Raw genomic sequence first — 23,200 nt, 5'->3', positions numbered from 1 at the left:
AAAAAAAAAAATTGGAGAAACACTAAGAGGTAGACTCAATCTTAAAAATTGTAGTCCTCTGGGCTTCCCTGGTGGCGCAGTGGTTGAGAGTCCGCCTGCCGAAGTAGGGGACACGGGTTCGTGCCCCGGTCCGGGAAGTTCCCACATGCCGCAGAGTGGCTGGGCCTGTGAATCATGGCCGCTGAGCCTGTGCGTCCGGAGCCTGTGCTCCGCAACGGGAGAGGCCACAACAGTGAGAGGCCCGCATACCGCAAAACAAACAAACAAAAAACTGTAGTCCTCTATTTCAAGCACATTTGGAACATTTTTAAGGATCTTAACGGAATATATTATTCACTGGGGCAGCCATGCCTGGAAAAATAAAAATAAACCCAAAACTGATTCTATTAATATTTTAAGATTCCCACAGATTGGATCCCTTAAGCAAGACAAAGAGGGCTTTTAACTAAGTCCATAAGTAATGTCTTTAATATAATATGATCATTACATTTAAAACTTATTCATGTTGTTTTAATTTCTTTTGTCAGAAATAAACCTGGTTTAAAGAATGAGCATCCCAGGACTTCCCTGGTGGCGCAGTGGTAAAGAATCCGCCTGCCAATGCAGGGGACACAGGTTCGAGGTCCGGGAAGATCCCACATGCCGCGGAGCAACTAAGCCCGTGTGCCACAACCACTGAGCCTGCGTTCTAAAGCCCGCAAGCCACAACTACTGAGCCCATGTGCCACAACTACTGAAGCCCACGCACCTAGAGCCCATGCTCCACCACAAGAGAAGCCACCGTAATGAGAAGACCACGCACCACAACGAAGAGTAGCCCCCTGCTCACTACAACTAGAGAAAGCCCGCATGCAGCAACAAAGAGCCAATGCAGACATAAATAAATAAATAAACAAACAAATAAATAAAAAAGAATGAGCATCTGTGGTTATGTTACAGAACAACTAGCACTGGCAGCTGAAAAGATATGTACCTAGGACATCTATTTTGGCTATTCCTTTATTATAATATGAGCAAAGACTACAAAGCTGTAACAACGGCTGCTTAAACACAACTAGTATGAAAAACGCAGGCAAAAAGAAAAAAAGGTCTGTAACAAAATTATCATTTAGGTCCCAGAAAGTAAAAATTACTCTGAGCTAAGGTTTTCTCTTCTCCACTTTCCTTAGTTATGTGACATTTTCTAGGAAAAAAAAGTCTCTTTCATTGACAGTCTTCCTGGTCACCATATTTTTTTCTTCCAGTTTTAATGAGATACAACTGACATACAGCACTGCTTAAGGTTCAGTTGTACAACATAATGATTTAACTTAAGTACATCATGAAATGATTACAGTAAGTTTACCACATCCATCATCCCATAAAGATACAAAATTTAAAAATGTTTTCCTTGTGTTGCGAACTCAGGATTTGCTCTCCTAACAACTTTCACATATAACATACAGCAATGTTAATGATATTAATCATGCTGTACACGACACCCTTAGTACTTATTTATTTTATAACTGGAAGTTTGTACCTCTGACCACCTTCATCCAATTCCTTTTTAAACTACTTTGGTACCTTGACCTAGAGTCCCAATATATCTACTGAAATGCATTTGAAAAAGGTTAAAAATCTCTCGTGTCGGGGCTTCCCTGGTGGTGCAGTGGTTGAGAGTCCACCTGCCGATGCAGGGGACACGGGTTCGTGCCCCGGTCCGGGAGGATCCCACATGCCGCGGAGCAGCTGGGCCCGTGAGCCATGGCCGCTGAGCCTGCGCGCCCGGAGCCTGTGCTCCACAATGGGAGAGGCCACAACAGTGAGAGGCCTGTGTACCGCAAAAAAAAAAAAAAAAAAAAAAAAAAAATCTCTCGTGTCCCCCAAGCATATTCCTATAAAGTAGTAATGCTCTGCTATGTTTCTTTCATAACCATGAAAGAATTGCTGCTATTGTGAAACGTGCTTTTCTCCACTGTTTTCTCTGAATGATAGGACCCAAGGGACAATTTTTAGGAGCTAGCCTCTGTCTCTAACATGCCCCAATGAGTCTTTTTTTTTTTTTCTTTCTCTTGGTAACTTACCGTTAATGAATTTCCATTAGACCTTCTTGAATAACTGCAAGACTTTATATAGTCTTAACTAAAAAATAATAGATTAGAACTATGCCAAGCAACACTATTTAAAGGATTGGTGGCAGGCATAAGAACTAGAAAGTTAACAGAAAGACTCACAGGAAGATTATTTTTAGAGTCAGAGAGGTGAGTCTCCTTTGAGTACTCTATAATGAAGAAACTTCTCTTCACGTTCCCTTTAATATTTATCCCTCATCATCTGACAACTTCTCCGAATTCTTGATAAGAACATCTAATCTCCTACTTTACATAGATGCATAATATGCATGTAATTCTTGATTCCACCATCTCTCCTCAAAACTGTTCTATCCCTAGTCATTGCCAAATATCCAGTTGCTCAGGCCAGAAACCTAGCAGTCATACTTGATTGTTCTCTTTACTTCACTCTCTCACAGCAACTTGATCAACAAGTCCCCTGTCTCCAAAACACATCCTAAATCCCCGTTTCTAAAGATACTCTTCTAGTGCCTGAAGTCTGCTAACTGGCCTCTCTGCTTCCACTTTTTGCCACCCACGCAATCATCCTCCCCATAGAAGCCACAATGATATTATTTAAAAATCTAAAACATATTTAAAAATCTTCATCTCTCTGGTAATGGACAGTGAATTTCCTTAAGGGTGACATAACTTCTGTTTGTTACCAGTTAATTTACTTCATTTATGGTGCTATCTTATAGTCAGTTGTAAAATGCAAAAAATATTAATGTAAAATTACAAAGCATTCTAAATGTAATGCATTCTTTTAAAATACTATTTTAGGATTATCTTCAATAGATCTACAACCTAAGGTCTTTGTGCTCCTTTTGAAAATCACTTGTAAAAGCAGAATATTAAACAAATACCTCAATAGTTCTGAAAGGGTAAAATTATGTGAAATATCTTATGAAAAATTACACCATGTGTGTGTTTGGTTTTTTTGGCTGTGCTGTGTGGCTTGTGGGATCTCAGTTTTCCACTAAAGGACTGAACCTGGGCCACGGCAGTGAAAGCCCAGAATCCTAACTACGAGGCCACCAGGGAACTCCCCATAACATGTTTTAAGGATGCACTTAATCTAAAATGTCTATTTCCACGATCTATTATTTCCCATTCCTTGTCACTTTCTTTGCACCAGCCCTTCCTTTGAAGTGATATTAAGTAGCAATGGTAAGACTGTAAAAGCATTTAAAGTTCCCAAAGGGGACAGAATGCAACAACTTTTAAGATATTCAAGTACAACTACACTCAAAGATAGAACAGATGGTTCTTGCATGAGGTCATGATCAACCTGAAAAGGCTGCTTGAAAATAGCTCAGCATTAAGTAAAATTTAAAAATACTACACATAGCAAGCTCACCCCAAACTGTGTATAATTTTATCTTCCATTTTTATTTTAATAGGTGAAATTTGAAATTTTTTATGATGTAAGATTTGGTGAGTCTCTTCTCCTATCTTTCATAACGTAATGATTTCATTGACATCAATCTGCTCATGCAATCAATGTATATTACATATATTTTAAAAAGTCTCCTAATATAGTTCCTAAGAACTAATGTGATGCAAGAATACTTATGTGAATCAACGAAGTCAGAACAACCCACAGCAAATAACTTTATAGCCTACTAGTGGCTTCAATTTATATGCTTTAGTGAAAGGGCATTGGACTTGGGATAGAAAACCTAAAATTTTGATCTTGGATATACACTGACTAGCTGTACAACCTTGGGAGGACATTTAAGCCATCTACAAAATGAGAGGTATTAAACCAAATGAATTACAAGATTCTGATATCTTTCGAATCTCATCAACAATTCTGATAGCTTGGTATTAAAAACAAATCACTCTATTTCAGATATTATTTCTTGGTAGAAAGAACATGAATTTCTAGTTTAAAAAAAGAGCTTAAGAATCCCCTTCAGGTTAAAACAAAACCAAATCCTTTGATGTAACCATATGGTACCCATAAATCAATTTATGCTCCTAAAACTTCCTTAAAAGCTAATAAGCTTTATTGGTTAATTATAAAACTGAATGAGGTGAGAAAAGCACAGAACCTTGCTAATTCCACTAATGAATCAAATTTAAAGAACATAAAAGAGGTAAATGGTTTGATATGCAAAAATATACATTTTATTAAACTAACAGCTTTCCAGTTTTATTTCAGTTTTAAGCAGAAACATTAGAAACAAATTTTTTTAACAATAAAGCAGGAACTACTTTAAATTTCCCAATTCCCATGCAGATGACTCTATTTCATATAAAGTTAGGTAAACTGTATAAAGCTTATTTCAATTCAGGATTGTATTGTATAGGACTTACCACATAATTTCAGTAATTAATGCTGTGTTTATTATTTCTTCAGTTTTATTTTCATATGAATTTAGCTTAAACTTTGAAGAATAATATAACACAGGCTTAAATTACTTGTTATTAATAAATATTTATTAAATGCCTACTATTTACCAGAATTCTTCTTGGTGCTGGAGATACAATACTGAAAGATCAAGCCCTGCATTTAAGGACCATGGTTAGGTGAGATTAGAGATAAAAAGGGAATTATAACAATGTGACAAGTACAGGCACAGAAGTAAGGCTAGAGAACTACAGGAGTAAATAGAGCTAAAGAAGGTATCCTACCTAGTGTAGGGCATCAAGGAAGACTTCTTAAAGGAAGTGACATATAAGCAGAGACCTCCCAGCTGTGCTTCCCATCTTTTATCCACAAGGACCACTTGGGCCAGATGTCGTAGTGTTTTCACCTATTTCGACTATGTCATATGTGTATCATGGCAAAGGCCAGGAAAGGAACATATACTTGATCATCTTTAGAAGTAAAAGGGTAGGAATTTCCTTACTGGAGACCAGAAGTTTGACATCAATTTCTTCGGGGGTGTTCTGGGTTAGCAGTAAATACCCCTTTTTTCCATCTAGAAAGGAAGATTTTGGGGTATAGAAAGTATATTACGTGAAGGGCTGCCACGTGAAGAGCTGTGTAAAGACAGAGGCGGTAGCTTAATGTCGGGTTGAGAAAGCGCTGAAAGCTAAGCCAAGGACCTTAAACTTCTTTAGTTCCGATGTTTATTGAGAGGGTTTGTAATGTAGGCACGCGCCAGCGGAAAGAAAGATTGTAAATAAACAACCACAATGCCTTAAGATAACTGCTATAATGGAAGTATTTCCAAAACACAAAGTTAACACCAAAAAAGAGGAACACCCAAGTGTGCCCAAGAGGATCAGGGAAGGCTCGCCCAGGATGGCCTTGAACCAGGCGTGGGAGTGTACCCCACGGTGCCCGGGAGAAGGACATTCGGGACCCAGCGGCCTCGGCACGGCCGCCAGAGCGCGGAGCCGCGGCGGACAGCTCCCACGCGCCGGGGCGAACCGCAGGGACTGGGAGACTCCGGGCTCGGAAAGCAGGGCTGAATCCGGCCGGGAGCTTCGGACTGCTGTCCTCCTGGACCCAAAGGGAGCCTTTTGGGAGGAGGGGGCGGGTGCGACAGGGACACAAACACAGAGCTCGCCCCCAACCCAGACTGCAAAGGAGCCAGTGGACGGACCCGGGCGGTGCCGTCTCTCCACCGTTCTACGGGACTTACCGGGACAACCCTTCCTCCTTGGTTTTGAAAGACGCCCTTCCGTGATTTACCAGTTTGGCCTGAATCTTAACTACTGCTGTCTACAAGTTTCTAAATTTTCTCTTCTCAAAAAATAAGAAAAAGAAAAGGAAAGACTTTCTCTTTCCTTCCCCAAGCAAAGTCGACCGTTTGGCGCCTAGCACCCTGCCCCGGAAAGCTCCTGGGGAACACTTCGAATTCGGTGCCTTCTCGCCCATGGCCCCGCCTCTTCCGGGAAGTGACTGTCTCCTTTCCGCGACCGCGGCCGTACGCTCGGCTTCTCGGGCTCCCAGCCGTTCGCTGTACGCATGGGTGGAACTGTAGTCCTGGGGCTCCGAGCTTTCTTCACTTTCACTTAGGCAAATCACCCGCCCCGCTCCCCGCGTCCCGCTATCGCCGAGCCCTAAGCTTCTACAAGCTTTCTCCCTCCGCCCAGGGGCACTTCCGGCCCCTCTTAGACTCCAGTGGCGCGAAAACCCCGAACCGCGCACGCGCGGGCGGAGTCCCGGCGGGAGGGGGGGCGGGGCGCAGGCGCGGAGTGTCCCGCGGTGGGCGCCGGGGCGGCCGGGCTGCTGCCTTCTCCCGCTGTGGGCGCGCAGAACCCCGCGGGCCGACGGCGGCCGGCCGACGCCGAGACGCCCCTCGGGTGGCTTTAGCGTCCTGTTGCGCCACGGCCGCCCCGCCGGTCAGGTTCCTTCGGGAGACTTCGACTTGTTCGAGGTAGGGTGAGGGCGCGCGCCGTCGCTCTCCCTTGCTGCGGGTCCATGCCCCTCCACCGCACTCGTAGCTGGCGCCCCCAGCCTACCTGGTGGCGGCCGGGTCAGCGGAGCTGCGGCAGTGTCTAGGGGGCCCGGGCGGCCCGGCCCACGGCCGGCGGGGATCTTCTCGCCCTCTCCGCAGGCGGCACAGGTCCCCTCAGCCGCGGGAAACTTGCCCGTGTGTCCGCTGGGCTCCGCCCTCGAGCGGCTCTGGCGGCGAGGCTTGCCAATGCCGGCTCGGGCTGCGGGACCCGGCGCGCGGCCCAAAACGGCCCTTTAGGCTTTGACGAGGGGCTTGGGGGGTATAAGGGTCGGGGGGTGAGGTTGGGTTCGGGAATCGGGCTTTTATCACCCGTTTGATGGTACCTCGCAAGTAGCAACTTAAGAATGTTTAAGAGATGTATGTAAATATTACTTAAATTGGATTTGTTGCTAAAATGCCAGTTTCATGAGAACGCAAACTCTTCTGTACCTGGAAGAATTAAATTATGATGTTTGGAGGTTTTATGATGTTATTTCTTCTCCCTGATTTTCTCGTGGAGATGAGCTGGAGAAGAATCACTATTGGGAATTGCGGAACACAGGACTCAAGGGTAGAGAAAGGGCTTGAGAGGATCCTGGGATAATTCCTAGAAAGAGCAACTATTTGCTGTTTAAACCCTGAAGACAGAACTTATGTGAGTGCTTACTGCTCTGTATATTTCATGAGGAGACGATTACAAGCGAGTGTTTTGAAGACAAGCTACTCTGGAATGTATATTCAAAAGAAAAAGAGTCCAAATTCGCTGACGGCTTTTAGACGGCTGCTATGTAGTCTTTTAAAATGTTCACTGGCACATACACTTGCTTGCAGAGAGTTCCATGGGTGCATGAGTGGAGAGGGACCATATTGGAACTACTTAGATTTACTTTATCTCGTTCTTTTACTGTGTGAAATATGCAGAGTAATAATTTCCTATGAGAATGTGTATTTACAGTTGTGTTGTTTTTTTTTTTCCTTGAATGGCTGTAAGTACAAAAAAGTTTGGAGATTACCAGAATATTGCTTAAAAAACATGTTTTTGTGCAAGACAGAACCAGTGTTAATGTGACCCCCGACAAGTCGGTACCACCTCTGCAAATATCAGTTCCTTTTCTGTAATTGGAGAAAATAACATGGTCCCTAACTCACAGGATTCTTAAATATGTGAGGGTGGGGGGATAGAGAGAGAGAGTTAGAGTTTTATCTCTGTACCTGTCTATAATTAGTATGAAGTATTTAGAATTGAGCCTGGCAAAAGTCAGCACAAATGGCATATTAAAGTGGTTACAGTGAAAAACCAGTTTCATTCTCAAAAGTTTATTTTACAGAGTATATTTTACTGAGTGCCTGGATGTAGAATTTTGTGTAAAACCTGCCTAAATCTTGACTATCATATTTAGACCTAAGTTAGGAAAATTAATCAAAGCCGTACTTGGCTTACTTTCAGGAATTAATAAATAACTCAAAATTTTACCACAATAGTATGCATTATATTTAAGGCATAATTAAATGTCACAGTTATATATATATACACACACACACACACACACACACACACACACACAAGTCCAGATGACTGAGGGTCAAGTGTAGATACTTACATTAATGTTAGTGTTTTGGATTCACTAGTTAATGAGATACATCTTTCTCACTAAACATAGTTTCCCTGGTGACCAAATTCAGAACACTTCCTGTGGCTTTCTTAGCTGTGGCTAAGAACTTCCTGTGGCTTTCTTAGCTCCACTCCCAAATCTCTACTGCAGAGTATATTTTATTGCCTATGGCCTCTCTATCTCAGGAGCACTTAAAACTCAGTGTTTTCAAACAACATAAATGTATTATTTATCCTCCTTCCTTTCCAAACCTGCTCAGTCTACTGATAATGGCATTTAGTATTAAGAGTAAAGGTTGTTTCCGAAAATTAAACACAAGGTAAAATTCTATAAAGCAAGCCCAAGTTTTAATTGGCTTGAATAAGTAATATTAGAGGGACATATCACATTAGAATCATTTATGTAGGTTTATACATTAACGAAGGATGGACAAGAAGATGAACAGATTAATATCCAATTTCACTGCCTATAAATAGTCAAACTTGGTTAAACTCAGTTCATACCATGAGGAACCTGGACGTTAAAGAGGTTTGACTTTGGGTTTTGACAACCTGGGTTTGGATCTAGGCTCTGCTAAGTTATAGCTACATAAGTCTGAGTATCTTTTAATTGAGCCTCAATATCCCCTTTTGTAAAATAAGGACAATACTTAGAAGGATGTTGAGGATTAAAGGAAAGGTTTGTACCTCTTAATCCCCTTCGGGTATTTCATCCCCGACCCCTCCCTCTGGCAACTGTACATTTGTTCTCTGTATCTGTGAGTCTGTTTTCATTTTGTTTTGTTTCTTCTGTTTTTTAGATTCCACATATAAGTGAGATCATATGGGTATTTGTCTTCCTCTGTCTGACTTATTTCATTTAGCATAATGCCCTTTAGATTCACCCATGTTGTTGCAAATGGCAAGATTTCATTTTTAATGGTTGTGTAATATTCCATTGTATGTGTATGTGTGTATCACACCTTTATCCATTTATCTGTTGATGGACACTTAGGTTCCTTCCATATCTTGCCTATTGTAAATAATGCTGCAGTGAACATTGATGTGCATGCCACTGCTTTTGTTCAGCACCCCTTATCCTTTAGAGACTGGTCTCTTTTGCCCCTATTCTTACTCTCTCTGTTTCGTTGTCTTCTATATTGAGGTCACAGGGATTTTTTAAAACACAAATCTGAGTGTTCACATTTTATTATCTGAAGTGCTGTGCTTAGTACTTCCTAGTTTTGCTCATCTGGAATTGTTTGATGGATGGCCTAATGACTTTTTTCACTTATTTATATTATTTATTATCTATTGCATCTCACATTACTTCATGATATAGTCCAAGTAGTGTGCTTAATTAATTCAGTACATTAAAAATGAGGTGATATAATGCAGAATGAATTTGTCTGTGGTGGTGGGAGAAGTGGAATTGGGAATGAGGTAAATAGTCCATGGCAGATTCAGAAGCAGCAACAGTTTGCCTTTTTTTAACCATTGTTTTCTATTAATAATTCCAGTTCTGTTATGACTGTTCTCACTGCTGTTAACCCCTACTTTGATATGAATGGGAAGTGTGAATCACTACATACTCACAATAAATTTGAAAATTTAGAAATTTATAGTCCTTTGTTAAAATGCTTTTGGTCTCTATCAAATTTCCTATGTACATGCTTGCTGTAATTAACCCTTGGTGATTGATTTTTCTTCTTGAACTTTTTTTTTATTGAGAATCTGCATATTTGTTACTGTTCCTGCTCTGATGGAGTTTGCTTTCTGCGAGGGGGAAATGATATGTCCCTTAATTTTAATTGTTTTATTGTAAATAAACAAATATTAAAGACCATGAAGAGCTTTATGGATATATTGAAAATCCCAGAGGAGTTTTTTTTTCTATTTTTATATATTGCAGGATATTAAAAGTGTTTTTCTTTGCATCTGTTTATATGTCTCTTTAGCCTATTAGAAACAATTTTACTATTGTAACCTAAAATTAACTCTCAAGACATTCATGTGTGTTTTTAAAAATCCATTATCATTAAATTACAAAGTGATTCCTATTTTAAAAGGTAGGATCCTTCAGTGTCTGTTAGATGCAAGTTACCATGGCAACCTAACAGCAAACTGCAAATCCCAGGCTAAGCACAGCAAATAAAAAACATCATTGTCACGTAGCACACTGTCTTCCGTCTTGTATAGAATCTCACATTCGTTGTGAGGAGCTAATCACATTTACCTTCATGCCCCTTGCTCCCCCCAATTTTACCTGAAAAACTACCATTTTCTAATGGTAAAATACTAAAATCAGTCAGCTGATGTGTCTGCTAACTGCAAGGTCATATATTAAGCATTAATAAAAACAGTGTCTAAAAGAGCATTTAATGTTGGGAAAACCAAAAAGTAATGTGTCTTCTTTGCTCTTCTATAATAAATAAATTACTGTAATTGAGAAAGGAATAGAGGTGTGGGTGGGAAAGAAGGGAGTGTTGGGAAAATAATAGCCTGGTGGTATTCTAGGGAACTTAAATTAGCAACAAGCTGAAACTAATATACATTAATTCTTGCTATTAAATAATTTGAGAATTGTTTGATTTTCAAGTTCTGACTTGTGTAAGAGATTCAAAATAAACATTATTTGTAAAAAAGATGGTGAATATTATGTAATTGTGACTGTAACACTAGTACTGTCTCAAAAGGCATTTGTTAAATGTCCTTCTTTGGATGTTAACTAATATACCTTTTAAGTGGTATTTGATTTATCATGATAAATTAGGTTCCTTATTGCCTTCAGGATAGGATAAAGTTCCAAGTTTTTTAATGTTGTTTACAACAGTTCTTCTCAGACTTTAATGTGCCTGTGGGCCACCCGAGACCTTGTTAAAATGAAGCTTCAGATTCAGTTGGTTTAAATTGAGGCCTGAGATTCTGGGTATCTAATATGTTCCTTGGAGATGAAGATGGCTGCTTGATGGTCCTTGGACCACATTTTGAATATCAAGTCTACCAGTCATTCTATGGCTGGCTTCTTCTCTGCTGCCCTAACTTTATTACTGGTAGCTATGCCTTGTCCTTTATGGCACTGTGTCATGGACATGCTTATAGTATCCCCTACAGTAGCAGTTTGCCAAGTGTGGTCCAGGGATCCATGAGACTCTTTCAAAGGGTCTACAAGATCAAAGTTGTTTTCATAATTATTGTAAGATGTTATTTCCCTTTGTCATGTTCATTCACTTGTGACTGTACAGTGGAGTTTTCCAGAGGTTACAGACATGTGATGATGCCATCGCTCTGGCGACTGATAGAATGTGTACTTGTGTGTTGCTTGTTTTAAAAGTTTTTCAATTTTAATTTATAATATGGTAAATATTGATAGATTTAAACAAAAGCTCTTTGAGGTCCTTGGTACTTTTTAAGACACCACAACCTTTGAGAACCGCTGCCCTATGGTTTTTTTAGGCCATGGACACAAAGACTCACATCTAAAACTTTACCAGAGCTCTTTCCATAGCTTACGGTGGCTGTTCAGCTAGGGTGGGAGTTTCAGCCCCCCACGTGGACACTGCAGTGGGTGGCCTCCTCACCTTTCTGGGCAGTGGTAAAAGGCCTCCTCTGACACCATCCAAGGGGGAATGGGAGTAAGCAGCATCCTGTTACCTCCTGTTGGGGGTGGACATCTAAATTCTCCACCTGATGCCATCATCATGGCTCCCTACTTGGCCTACACAGCCTTCTCTGAAACTAGCTTCACCAGGGTGGAAGTCCAGGCTACCCACTTGGCCTTTGCTGGTGTTGGGGGGGAAGAGGAAGGGCCAACAGTTCTTTTAGTGATATTTGACTGGAGTAGAGTGATTATTGTCTAAAAGTTTCCTGTCTTGTTAGGCTCCCCTTTTCCTGCTCCTTTGTCTAGAGTGAGCAAGCTTTCATTAGGCTTTTTTTTCCTGCGGCACGCGGGCCTCTCCCCGCTGTGGCCTCTCCCGTTGCGGAGCACAGGCTCCGGACGCGCAGGCTCAGCGGCCATGGCTCACGGGCCCAGCCACTCTGCGGCATGTGGGATCTTCCCGGACCGGGGCACGAACCCGTGTCCTCTGCATCGGCAGGCGGACTCTCAACCACTGCACCATCAGGGAAGCCCTCATTAGGCATTTTTGTTTTTCCCCTGCACCTGTTGGTATTTCCCCTGTTGCTGGCTTCTCCAAGTCTGGGATAGTTGACGCAAACAAAAACTCAGGGAACTACCACGATGTCATTCCTTGGGTCACGTGGTTCCTAGCCAATCTGCCTCCTTCTTCAGAGTCGTCTTATGTTTGTTTTATAGTATATATTTTTCAAGGATTTTAGTTTTACTAAGCAGGGGGAATAGGGAAAATTACATCTATTCCATCTTCCTGAAAGTGGAAGTCTGATTGCTTTTATTAAGTTGCACTTTGAGATAAAGAATTAGAGACTAAACTCCAGCCCCACTGCATATCTCTTATATTTGGTTGTATAAAAATATATGAATAAACATTAAAATATTTTCATTAAAGAAAAACTAGGTTTGAAAAACGCAAATAACTACTTTTGGGAGAAAAAAGTTTAAATTTAATTAAATAGAATTGATGTGAAAGGAGTCATGACCACAGTTGAGGATTTTACAAAATAAGGTAATTTTGTGTAGTAAATTTGAAGCTTTAACTTATCAGTGTTCTGGAAAATAAAATTATAGCAAACTTGTTCTAGGAAGATATAATGAACCTGTAATAACCAGTGTACAAAAAAGAAATTGAAATGATTTCATAAAATTAAAATAGTCTCCAATATCTAATAGCTTTAAGCTTAGTTCTTTCTCACTTTCAGAAAACATTTCAATGTCATGCCAGAGTGGTGATTTCAGAGCATTAAAAAGATGGGGAAGGGTGGGCTTCCCTGGTGGCGCAGTGGTTGAGAGTCCGCCTGCCGATGCAGGGGACACGGGTTCATGCCCCTGTCTGGGAGGATCCCGCATGCCGCAGAGCGGCTGGGCCCGTGAGCTGTGGCCGCTGAGCCTGCGCGTCCGGAGCTTGTGCTCCGCGACGGGAGAGGCCACAGCAGTGAGAGGCCCACATACCGCAAAAAGAAAAAAAAAAAAAAAAAAAGATGGGGAGGGCTTCCCTGGTGGCGCAGTGGTTAAGAGTTAAGAATCCGCTTGCCAATGCAGAGGACACGGATTTGAGCCCTGGTCCGGGAAGTTTCCACATGCCGTGGAGCAACTAAGCCCATGCGCCACAACTACTAAGCCTGTGCTCTAGAGCCCACAAGCCATAACTACTGAGCCCGCATGCCACAACTACTGAAGCCTGCATGCCTAGAGCACATGCTCCGCACAAGAGAAGCCACCACAATGAGAAGCCCACGCACCGCAATGGAGAGTAGCCCCTGTTCACCCGCGCGCAGCAATGAAGACCCAACGCAGCCAAAGATAAATAAATAAAATAAATATATTAAAAAAAAAAACGATAGGGAAACTACCCAGTTCACTTAATGAAGCATGCATTTTCACAATAAAACCTGTCAAAGATAGTTACCCAAAGCAGTTCCAACACAGTACGTATAGACATTTGATGTTTCTGCAAAATTGGTTCTGTCAGTGTAACTTAAGAAAGCAGTGGGTAAAAATTAAACACTGTACGAATGTCTGTCTCGCCCGCCCTCCTTCTCTCACATCTCTGCTCTAGGGTCCCTGTTCTCCGTCTACTTCATGCCGTCTTTGTAACACCGCTCCACTAGTCCCCCAGCCTCCCCACACACACACGCTTCAGCTTGGCTGTCTTGCCCTGCAGGTACATCAGCAAGTGGAGCTTTCCTCTCTTCTACTGAGAACTGACTTGAATCTTTCAATCCAAATGCATGAGACAGAAAATCTCATTTAACCCACCGCTGCCGTGTACCTGGTACAAACAGGGCTGCTATAGTATAGCACTAGGGGCACCTAAATGGGTTGAGAGTAGAGCTATTTTTCATATTCTTACATCTTAGAAACTTTTTATTACCTATGCTGTGGATTTTTCTTTCCAGTTATTCAGCAAACAGTTATTGGATACCTATCATTTTAGATCTCTAAGTGAATTTTTAAGAGAAAAATGAAAGCAACATTTGGAGTAGTCAACCATTTAATTTCAATCAAAGACCATCAGCTTTGACTTGAGGTGCAGCATTTATATGTTTAGAAAATCTTGATGATTCATTTTCTAGGTATAAATTTTATAGTATATCAGTAAAAAACAAAAACAAAAAAACAGACAATCAGCATGGGCTGATTCTTTGGAGAAGAGTTAAGGGACACTATTGATGCTAGGCAGCACTGCTCCAAATATGCTTCTTTGGGAAAATAATTAAAATTAGTTTTATGTGGTTCACTATTTATAAGTTATAAAAATTGGATGATTGCTCTGGAATCACTTCAGAGGCATTATGCCATCTCTATCAATAGATCCGCAGTTTCACAAATAAGATCTTTTACCTTTTGTGAGCTTAGGAGTTAAAGCACTTAGGTAGGCCCATATGAGTAAAAACCTGGGTCATAAATCTTTCTGAAGTAAAATCAACTAGTGTAGCAAATGCAGATTTTTTTTTTTTTTTAACAAAAATTTATTATCTTATACTTCTGTAGGTTAGAAGTCTGACATGTCTGCCTGGGCGAAAATCAAGGGAGCAGTAGGACTGCATTCCTTTCTGGAGGTTCTTGACTTATCTGTGTCCTTGGCTTTCCAGCCTCTAGTGACCACCTTCATCTTTTGGCTCACGGCCCCCTCCCTCCATGCAGATGATAGTTCTAATTTTTTAAAGTAAAAATGAATGGATATAGTACTAAAACTTAAGCTTTGTCTTATTTTGTTTAGTTTTTTAAGGTATATGGAACAATCTTATGGATGCTATACATGATTTTCTTCATTGTCCCTAATATTTGTTTAGACCTGATGGCCAAAAGAAAGGAAGGAAATTTCTTCTCTCCTGGAAATGCCAAAAGACCAAGACAAGAAGAGCTGGATGATTTTGATAAAGATGGTGACGAAGATGAATGTACAGTTTCTTTCACTAATGGTACCTCTGCTTTGGTGAGTGCAGAACTACAATATTATGTCTTTTGATTTGCATGTTTTTCATGTCTGGTTTATATGTCATATTCTTAATTCAGTATCAGGAGCTGGGTCTCTGCAGAGGAAATGTAATATGCATTTTAAAAAGCTGAGATAAAATCATCTCACTAATTTTGAAGTTTATGGTAATGATTAGAAAAAATTAGTAGAGAAAACAACGAAACAAGGAGCTGGTTCTTTGGAAAGATCAATAAAATTGACAAACCTCTACTAAGATTGACAAAGGGGAGAAAAGAGAGAAGACACAAATTACTAATATCAGGAATGAAACAGAGGATATGACCACAGACTCTGCAAACATCAGAAGGATAATAAGGGAATACTGTTAACAACTCTACACACGTAGATTCACAGCTTAGAAAGAGTGGACCAGTTCCTCGAAAAGCACAAACTACCACAATTCATTCAATATGAAATAGATCATTTTAATCACTCTGTAACTATAAAGGAAATTTAATTCATCATTTAAAAACTCCCCAAAAAGATATCTTCAGTTCCAGTTGGTTTGATTGGAGAATTGTACCAAATGTTCAGGTTCAGGTTCAGGTTTGGGTTAGCATTCAGGAACAATTCTTAGACTTAACATCAAATGTACAAACCATTAAATGAAAAATTGATAAATTGGACCTCATCAAAATTAAAAACTTTTCTTCTGCAAAAGACCCTGGTATAAGGATGGAAAGTCAAGCCAGGAGAATATTTGCAAATCACATATCCAACAAAGTTCTAATATCTTGTTTGTATAAAGAACTCTCAAAATTCAGCAGTAAAAAGCAAATAATCCAATTTGAGAATGGGCAGAAGACATAAAGAGACATTTCACTGAAGAAGAGGATATACAGATGCAAATAAGCACATGGCATGATGTTCAGCATAATTTTTCATCAGGGAGATTCAAATTAAGACTACAATGAGATATCACTGCATACCCATCAGAATGGCTAAAATTTTTTGAAAAGTGACAACACCGGGCTTCCCTGGTGGCGCAGTGGTTGGGAGTCCGCCTGCTGATGCAGGGGACGCGGGTTCGTGCCCCGGTCCGGGAGGATCCCACATGCCGCGGAGCGGCTGGGCCTGTGAGCCATGGCCGCTGAGCCTGCGCGTCCGGAGCCTGTGCTCCGCAACAGGAGAGGCCACAACAGTGAGAGGCCCGCATACTGCAAAAAAAAAAAAAAGAAAAGTGACAACACCATATGCTGGTGAGGATGCAGAGACACTGGATCGTTCAGTGGTGGGAATGTAAAATGATACAGTCACTCTGGGAAATAGTTTGGCAGTTTCTCTAAGAAATTTCACATGCAACTATATCATATAAGCTAGCATCTGTCACAGAGAAAAGAAGATTTATCTTCGCACAAAAATCTATACATGAATGTTCATAGCAGCTTTATTCGTAATAGTCCAAAACTGACAATCCAGATATCACACAGTGAGTGAGTAGTTAGGCGTGCTGAGGTACATCTGTACCCTGAGGTACTACTTAGCAGCAGAAAGCAGTGAAGTACTGATACAGGCAAAAATGGATGGTTATGCTGAGCGAAAAAAAAAGCCAATCTCAAAAGCTTACATTCTGTGTGATCCCACTAATATAACATCTTGAAATGGCAGTGTTTCAGAAATGGAGAACAGATAATTGGGCCAGGTGTTAAGGAGGGGGTGGATTGGGTGGGATGTGGATGGGGCTCTAAAAGGACAACGTGAAGGATACTTGTGATGGAAGTCTTCTGTATCGTCACTGTATCAATATGAGTATGCTAGTTGTGGTATTGTACTGTAGTTTTCGAGGTGTCACCTTGGGCAGGAACTGGGTAAAGGATTCCCAGGATCTCTCTGTATTATTTCTTACAACTGCATCTGAGTCTTCAGTTAGATCAGAATAAAACGTATTTTTAAAAAGTCTTCAACCACGATTTTCAGTATTCTACTCATACAAGGATGTAAATGTTTTCTGCTTTTTAATAAGCTGGTGTCTAGTAGAAGAGAGCCAGGGATTTTTTAAATAAATGACTAAAAAGGCTGGAGACGTTAAGTGTTCTTTAAAAAAGTTTGGAAGGTTTGGTAAAATATGTTTGATTTATTTTCGTATTTTTAACTACGAAGTCTGACCACTCTGTGCTGAACTTTTGCTTGAAACATTTATAAACCTTCTCTAATTTAATTATGACATATATTCACAATATGAGAATTATAATTACATATCCTCCCCTCAGTGGGGGACATTTAGCAGTGTCTGAATATATTTTTGGTTGTCACAACTAGGGTGGGGGGAGAGTGCTACTGGCATCGGGTGGGTAGCAGCTAGGGATGCTGTTCAACATCTCACAATGCACAAGACAGCCTCTCTCCAACAAAAATGATCTGACTCAAATGTTGGTATTGTCCGTATTAAGAAACCTTGATACACTTATTAGATCCTATAAGGACTTTAGAATGAGTGGTTAATCATATAAGGTCTCCATTTAATATCATTGACTCATTGACTAAAGTTAACATTTAAAATTATACTTTCTGGCCTTCCCTGGTGGCGTAGTGGTTGAGAGTCCACCTGCCGTTGCAGGGGACACGGGTTCGTGCCCCAGTCCGGGAAGATCCCACATGCTGTGGAGCGGCTGGGCCCCTGAGCCATGGCCGCTGAGCCTGCGCGTCCGGAGCCTGTGCTCTGCAACGGGAGAGGCCACAACAGTGAGAGGCCCGCATACCGCAAAAAAATAACCACTATACTTTCTGTAACGTTTTTCATTGGTAGCACTGCTAATCTTTCTCTTCTAGCAAATGATTGGTTGATTGTAGTGAGTGAATTCGATTGTTTTCTCTCGTTTTTTTAATTAATAGACAGCAGCAGAAGTTGGAATCATTGAGAGTATTCAGCTCAGAAACTTCATGTGTCATTCGATGCTTGGACCCTTTAAATTTGGTTCTAATGTCAACTTTGTTGTTGGCAATAATGGAAGTAAGTGCTTTTGCCCTCCTTCTTATTTGACTTTGAACAGTACCTTGAGATCAGAATGCATTAACTTTTTAAAATAGGTGACTACTAGTGCTGATAAATCTAAGGTGTAGACCTCTGATTTGTGGTCATGAATTTCTTCAGTATTGCCTGCCAGTCTGCACTTTAAGAAATGAGTTAACTTTAGGCTCATTGTGCAACAGGGATAAACATTTCCTGCTTATTCTTCTGAATCTATGTACCTTGGAATTCACACCACAGAAGAGTAGGCAAGCTATCCTCATTGCAACTGAGGCAGGCCTGTGTCTTATATCTATTAAATGTTGTAAGAGCGTGAATAAAGTGCCTTGGGAATCCAAACTTGAAAGAAACTAATTCTTACGGTTGTGGTCAATGCAAGCTTTAAGAAGAGGTGGTATTTGTGGTGGTACTTGAATAAAAATGAAAGATTCTTTAGATCTTATTGGGGAAGAAGAAGTTGAGATGTTCCAGGCAAAGATTGCTCATCACCAAAGGTTGGGAGGGGTAGAAGCAGATGTATGGAGAGAGGTGAACAACCTCATAGGGTTTTATCATATCATACATGGTAGGGAGGGGCAGAAGCATACACTGGAGAATCAGTTGTAGGTAATGTTGAGGGTATTGACTGCCATGATAAATATTTGGGGATTTCGTTCACAAGTCAGTGGGGAAGCAGTTAAAGTTTTAGAGTATAGAGGTGACACGGTGAAGATTTGTGAAACAAACTGGCCACATTGTAGAGAGTAGATTAGAAGGGGGAAGACATAGGAGTTAGACCAGTTAGGTAGCTTTTGTAGTGGACCCCCGCCAGATGTGAGGTGTTGGCTGCTTGACTGAGCCAGTACAGAGGGAGAGGAGCTTGCCAGGGTCCACAGCTGGTGGCCGTGCTAGGACATGAAACTAGTACAGGTAGCTCCACAGTCCGTTCAGTTGTTGTTCTTTGTTTTCCCTACTCTGTTCGGTCAAGAGGAAAGTATTTTCAGGAGGGGATAGCCACAGGAACCAGAGCTACAGGGAGGTCAAACAGGACAAGAAGTAAAGGCAGACTGGTGGGTTGGTTCTGCGGTTAGATCTTCACTCCTGAAACAGCGAAGTTATTAATATAACTTCGAAAGTGGTGGAGGCAGTGAATTTGGAAATGAAGAAAAAGGAGAGAGGTAGGATAGGGACTTGAAAGGCATTCCAGGAACTGAATTGGGCTAACCAGTGTGTACGTTGGTTAATTTGGAGTATATTGTGGAAGATGATGAGCTGATAAGAGTTGATTAATTTGCTTGATTGTGGAGTTGAGAAAATGGTTACCATGATTGTTAAAGATTTTGGAATTTTAGCTTGTGATATTTTATGTCTGTTAGGGTAAAAAGAAGTATACTCTTCAAAGAGCTAGCAAGTGAATAATATTCAAATTAGGAATAATAATTGTCAAAATATTATGTAAAAACATTGTCTATATGACTGATAATTTTTTCATATTTAAGCTCATTCATTCAATAAATATGTGAGTACCTATCATGGGCTAATATTGGAGATAAAGCAAATGAATAAAAAACAACAGTCCTGTCCCTCTGGAGCTTGCATTCAAGGTTAAAAATAGTTTCTGGCTTCTGAGAATTTATGGAAAAAGTAAATTTTAATTAAATTAGGATGTAAGAAAAATTAGATGAGTTAAATGTATATGGGTAATTAGAAAGATAAATTCATTTAATAGGCTGATGGGCCAAGATGACACAATGAGAGTTTTAGGTTGGAAAGGTATCAACCATTTTTTCCATTGCCTTATTAGTGGCAAAGATTTGATTCCTGAAATGTACTGATTTTTTTCTAATAGCAACAACTAAATATTTCATGATATGTACAACTTTTTGTTTGTTTTTGGCACTGGAAGAAAATTATAATTGAAGTATAATGCTTTATTTCAGAAATTTTTTTACATCAAATTGTAGGAGTCAGACTTCTCTTTTCTCCCTCTAATGAATGTGATTTCTTCAATACCTGCTTCTTTAGGTGGGAAGAGTGCAGTACTCACAGCTCTTATAGTTGGTCTTGGTGGAAAAGCAGTTGCTACTAACCGAGGATCTTCTTTGAAAGGTTTTGTGAAAGATGGACAGAAGTAAGTGTTTGTTTTCTACGTGTATTTTTCAGTTCTTTAATAAGAAGCAGCTTCTTTAGAATCCCAATTCATGTAGACATGGTAGGAAATGAATTGGCTTCCCGGAACTGAAGCACCGATATCGTATCTTTTCATTCCTTTCTCTTGCCCCCTGTTGCCAGCATCGCCCACTGTTGCCTGTTTACCTCTCCCGACAGAATGCTTGTGTCAGTTAGTGCCATGTGCCTGCCCACTGACACTCATTTCTATTACCTTTCTGGAAAAACGAGCAGTGATAAATCTGCGTACTTCTGTTTACAGGAATATTTATAAATATTGGACTTTGCTGGCTCTTGACCCAAACCCAGCTTCAGCAAGTCCACGTCGCTATGATGTGGGCTAAGGCAGAGTTAGTGACCAGCCAAGGTGTCCCTAAACAGAATTGCTGCCTCCAGCTCTAAGAATTTCAAAAAAGTATTCCATCTGTCTCTTTATATCCTTTACTCAGGGGGTTCACCAGTGAGCTTGACTTGAGGACCACAGTCTCGAGTCTCTTTGGGGGCCATCTTGACCCTTGGTGAATGGTCATATGACAACCCTCTGTGGCTTTACATTTGTATTTCTTTCTGTTATAGTTTGCCATCACGTAACTATATATTAATTGCTCAGTTTGCATCATCACAGACTCGTGACCTTTTGCCCATTAGGAAACTCTCTTCAGGCTGATCTCCTTGTTCTTTTTAATTCTGCCTCAGAAACCTCTGAGGGATCCTCGTGTCTCCTAACAACTGCACGTCCCAGGCTCCGTCATACCAGCTCCTAGAGTCAGGCCGCTCCCGCTGCCCATTCATTCCTCTTTCACACGCCCAGTGCCCAGAACTTCTGGAACTTTGATAATTAACAGTGATACCTTTTTTTTTTTTTTCCTTCATGTAACAGACTTTCCTCCTGCTCAGTGTTGTATCTACTTAACTTCCCCCATTTTCCATTTTATTTCTAAAAAATAGAACGCGGACGGGATGTGAGTCAGGATTGCAGGTTTTTTATGTATCTCTCAGAAACCTTGGGAATCTTAACCCTAAGCCAGCGTTCCAAGTTGACTCAGGAGGAGGGAAGAAAAGATACAGAAAAAATCATTTTCTGTGCTGTATGGCCTTGAAAAAGAACCGTTTAGTAACAATTCTCCAGCTTATTTTCTGTCTCTCCTTATCTTACTTGGGCGCCAGTCCAGCAAGGTCTTCTCTTCCACAGTCTCCAAACAAAATTATGGCTGAAGTCAAAAATTAGTTATTTTAACCCCTGTAAGGCACTGGTCTCAACTCTGCTGCAGTTCATTATACTGAACTCTACATTTCTTAGTTGTCCAAATAGTTACCTAGTCTGCCTAGCTAGATGACACATTGATCTTTGAAATAGAAGCCTCAGGAAGAAATTTTTTTTTTCTGCACCATTAAGGGGTTTATGTCTCAATTAAAGATTTTAAATGTTTTTTCCATATGGGAAGTAGCTGGATGAAAGCAGAAACTTCTTTCTGAGATGTGTCCTTGGAATACCATTAAAAAAAGAAAAAAAAATAAAGGCTAGCTTACACAAATCACCAACTTTGAAGGACACAGCTGCCTGTAGATAGGAACATTAAAATATTTTAAACAGAGTTAATAACAGTTAAAAGCTTTAACCTGAGCTCAGCCTCCTTTTTACTGACCTCGTCTAAAAAAATAGCTAAAATGAGCTTTTCCAAACCCATTACTATTCCTCTTGTCCTCCCCTTCCTCATTTAAAACATTTGGTATCTATAAAATTTCTCTTCTTTTATAGTCTCTGATTCTGTCATCACTTTTTTACAGAATCAGCTCATCGAGCTTTTCGGTTCTATTCTGCACCTAAAATCTATGAGGCTCTCCCGTTCTTCCTGAGGAACGTCTTTCCGTCTGGCAGAGGTTTGAGGTGGTCCTCAGGACTCTGTCCCTCCCGCACATCTGAAACCTTACACTCTCCATCTGTGACGCCTGGGCTCCGGGCTACCTTTGTAGAGGGTTTCAACTCCTCCATTAGAGACGCTTGCCGAATATGGTTAGGAGAAACCGGACAACTGTGCCTGGAGGCTCTTTACTTGGCGCTCCAGCCTCTGATTATCCACTGAGGCTTTGCAGTGAGTGGTACAGGGACAGTGATGGAATTCTCCAGTGACCAAGGTCTCAGACCCCTAGCTGTTCAGGTTCTTCAACAGGTTCATTTACCGTTCCCTCCTCGGCCTTCCTAATCCTATCGTGGCGGCACTGGGCTCTTTGCCGCAGGCCTGTTTCTGACATCAGCTGTGGCATTGGGAGTGGGTTATGGGGGGACAAAAGCTCCTGCTGTACGTTCCTGACTTATTAGTCAAGGTTACAGAATTTACTGCAGATGAGCTGGCCACGCAGAGAAGGAACAGATGCCTCCTATTTTTACATGACTTTTTTCCTGTTCCTTGTTCCTCGTGCCCATCAGTGCCTGATGCTACCAGTCATCTCTGTGCGGATAGGTTCTCCCGGAGCTAAGAAAGAAGCCACACCCTTACGGTGGCGCCTCTTGTGTGTGTTGTCGTTCTGAAGGAACTCTCGGTGACAGTCTCTCTTCTCACTAAAGGGTCTCTTTATTTACAGACACTGGGCTCTATGGCTGTTGACCCCAATTCAGCAGCAGTCACGTTAGTAGGTGGGGAGACAGCAGTTAGTCTCAGCTCAGTTAGCCCTGTCTCCTTGTACAGGTTTTTTGAGCAGTTGTGGGGAGGGTTTTTTTCGTAAGCTTTAATTTTTTTGGATAACTTGCCTTTCTTCTATTTACTAGATTCATATGACAGTAGGATACCAGTGCCTCCAAAGCTCTCACAATACTAGAGATCGCTTTCAAATGCAAGGAGTAGCTGGGAAGGAAATAGCAAAGTAGATGTTTGCTAATCAAGGGAGATGTC

At 41.0% G+C, this 23,200-nt stretch overlaps 2 protein-coding genes across 2 annotated transcripts in view; one reads left to right on the top strand and one right to left on the bottom strand.

The window, feature by feature from the left end:
• The window catches only part of GEN1 (GEN1 Holliday junction 5' flap endonuclease), a gene marked incomplete at its 3' end in the record, with an annotated part of 28,539 nt that extends 22,665 nt beyond the window's left edge, over positions 1-5,874 (bottom strand). Inside the window, exon 1 of the mRNA XM_082851253.1 lies at positions 5,690-5,874. The remainder of the gene's footprint in view (positions 1-5,689) is intronic.
• A 393-nt stretch (positions 5,875-6,267) lies between these two features.
• The window catches only part of SMC6 (structural maintenance of chromosomes 6), a 71,462-nt gene continuing 54,529 nt past the window's right edge, over positions 6,268-23,200 (top strand). Inside the window, exons 1-4 of the mRNA XM_082851825.1 lie at positions 6,268-6,427; positions 15,009-15,151; positions 18,026-18,143; positions 20,166-20,271. Coding sequence (XP_082707951.1) covers positions 15,014-15,151; positions 18,026-18,143; positions 20,166-20,271 — 362 coding nt within the window. The 5' untranslated portion in view covers positions 6,268-6,427; positions 15,009-15,013. The remainder of the gene's footprint in view (positions 6,428-15,008; positions 15,152-18,025; positions 18,144-20,165; positions 20,272-23,200) is intronic.

Source organism: Leucopleurus acutus (assembly GCF_964270905.1).
Source record: "Leucopleurus acutus genome assembly, chromosome: 12".
Lineage (NCBI taxonomy): Eukaryota > Metazoa > Chordata > Mammalia > Artiodactyla > Delphinidae > Leucopleurus > Leucopleurus acutus.
The sequence above is the reverse complement of the archived record's forward strand: the minus strand, read 5'-3'. Positions and strand labels throughout refer to the sequence as shown.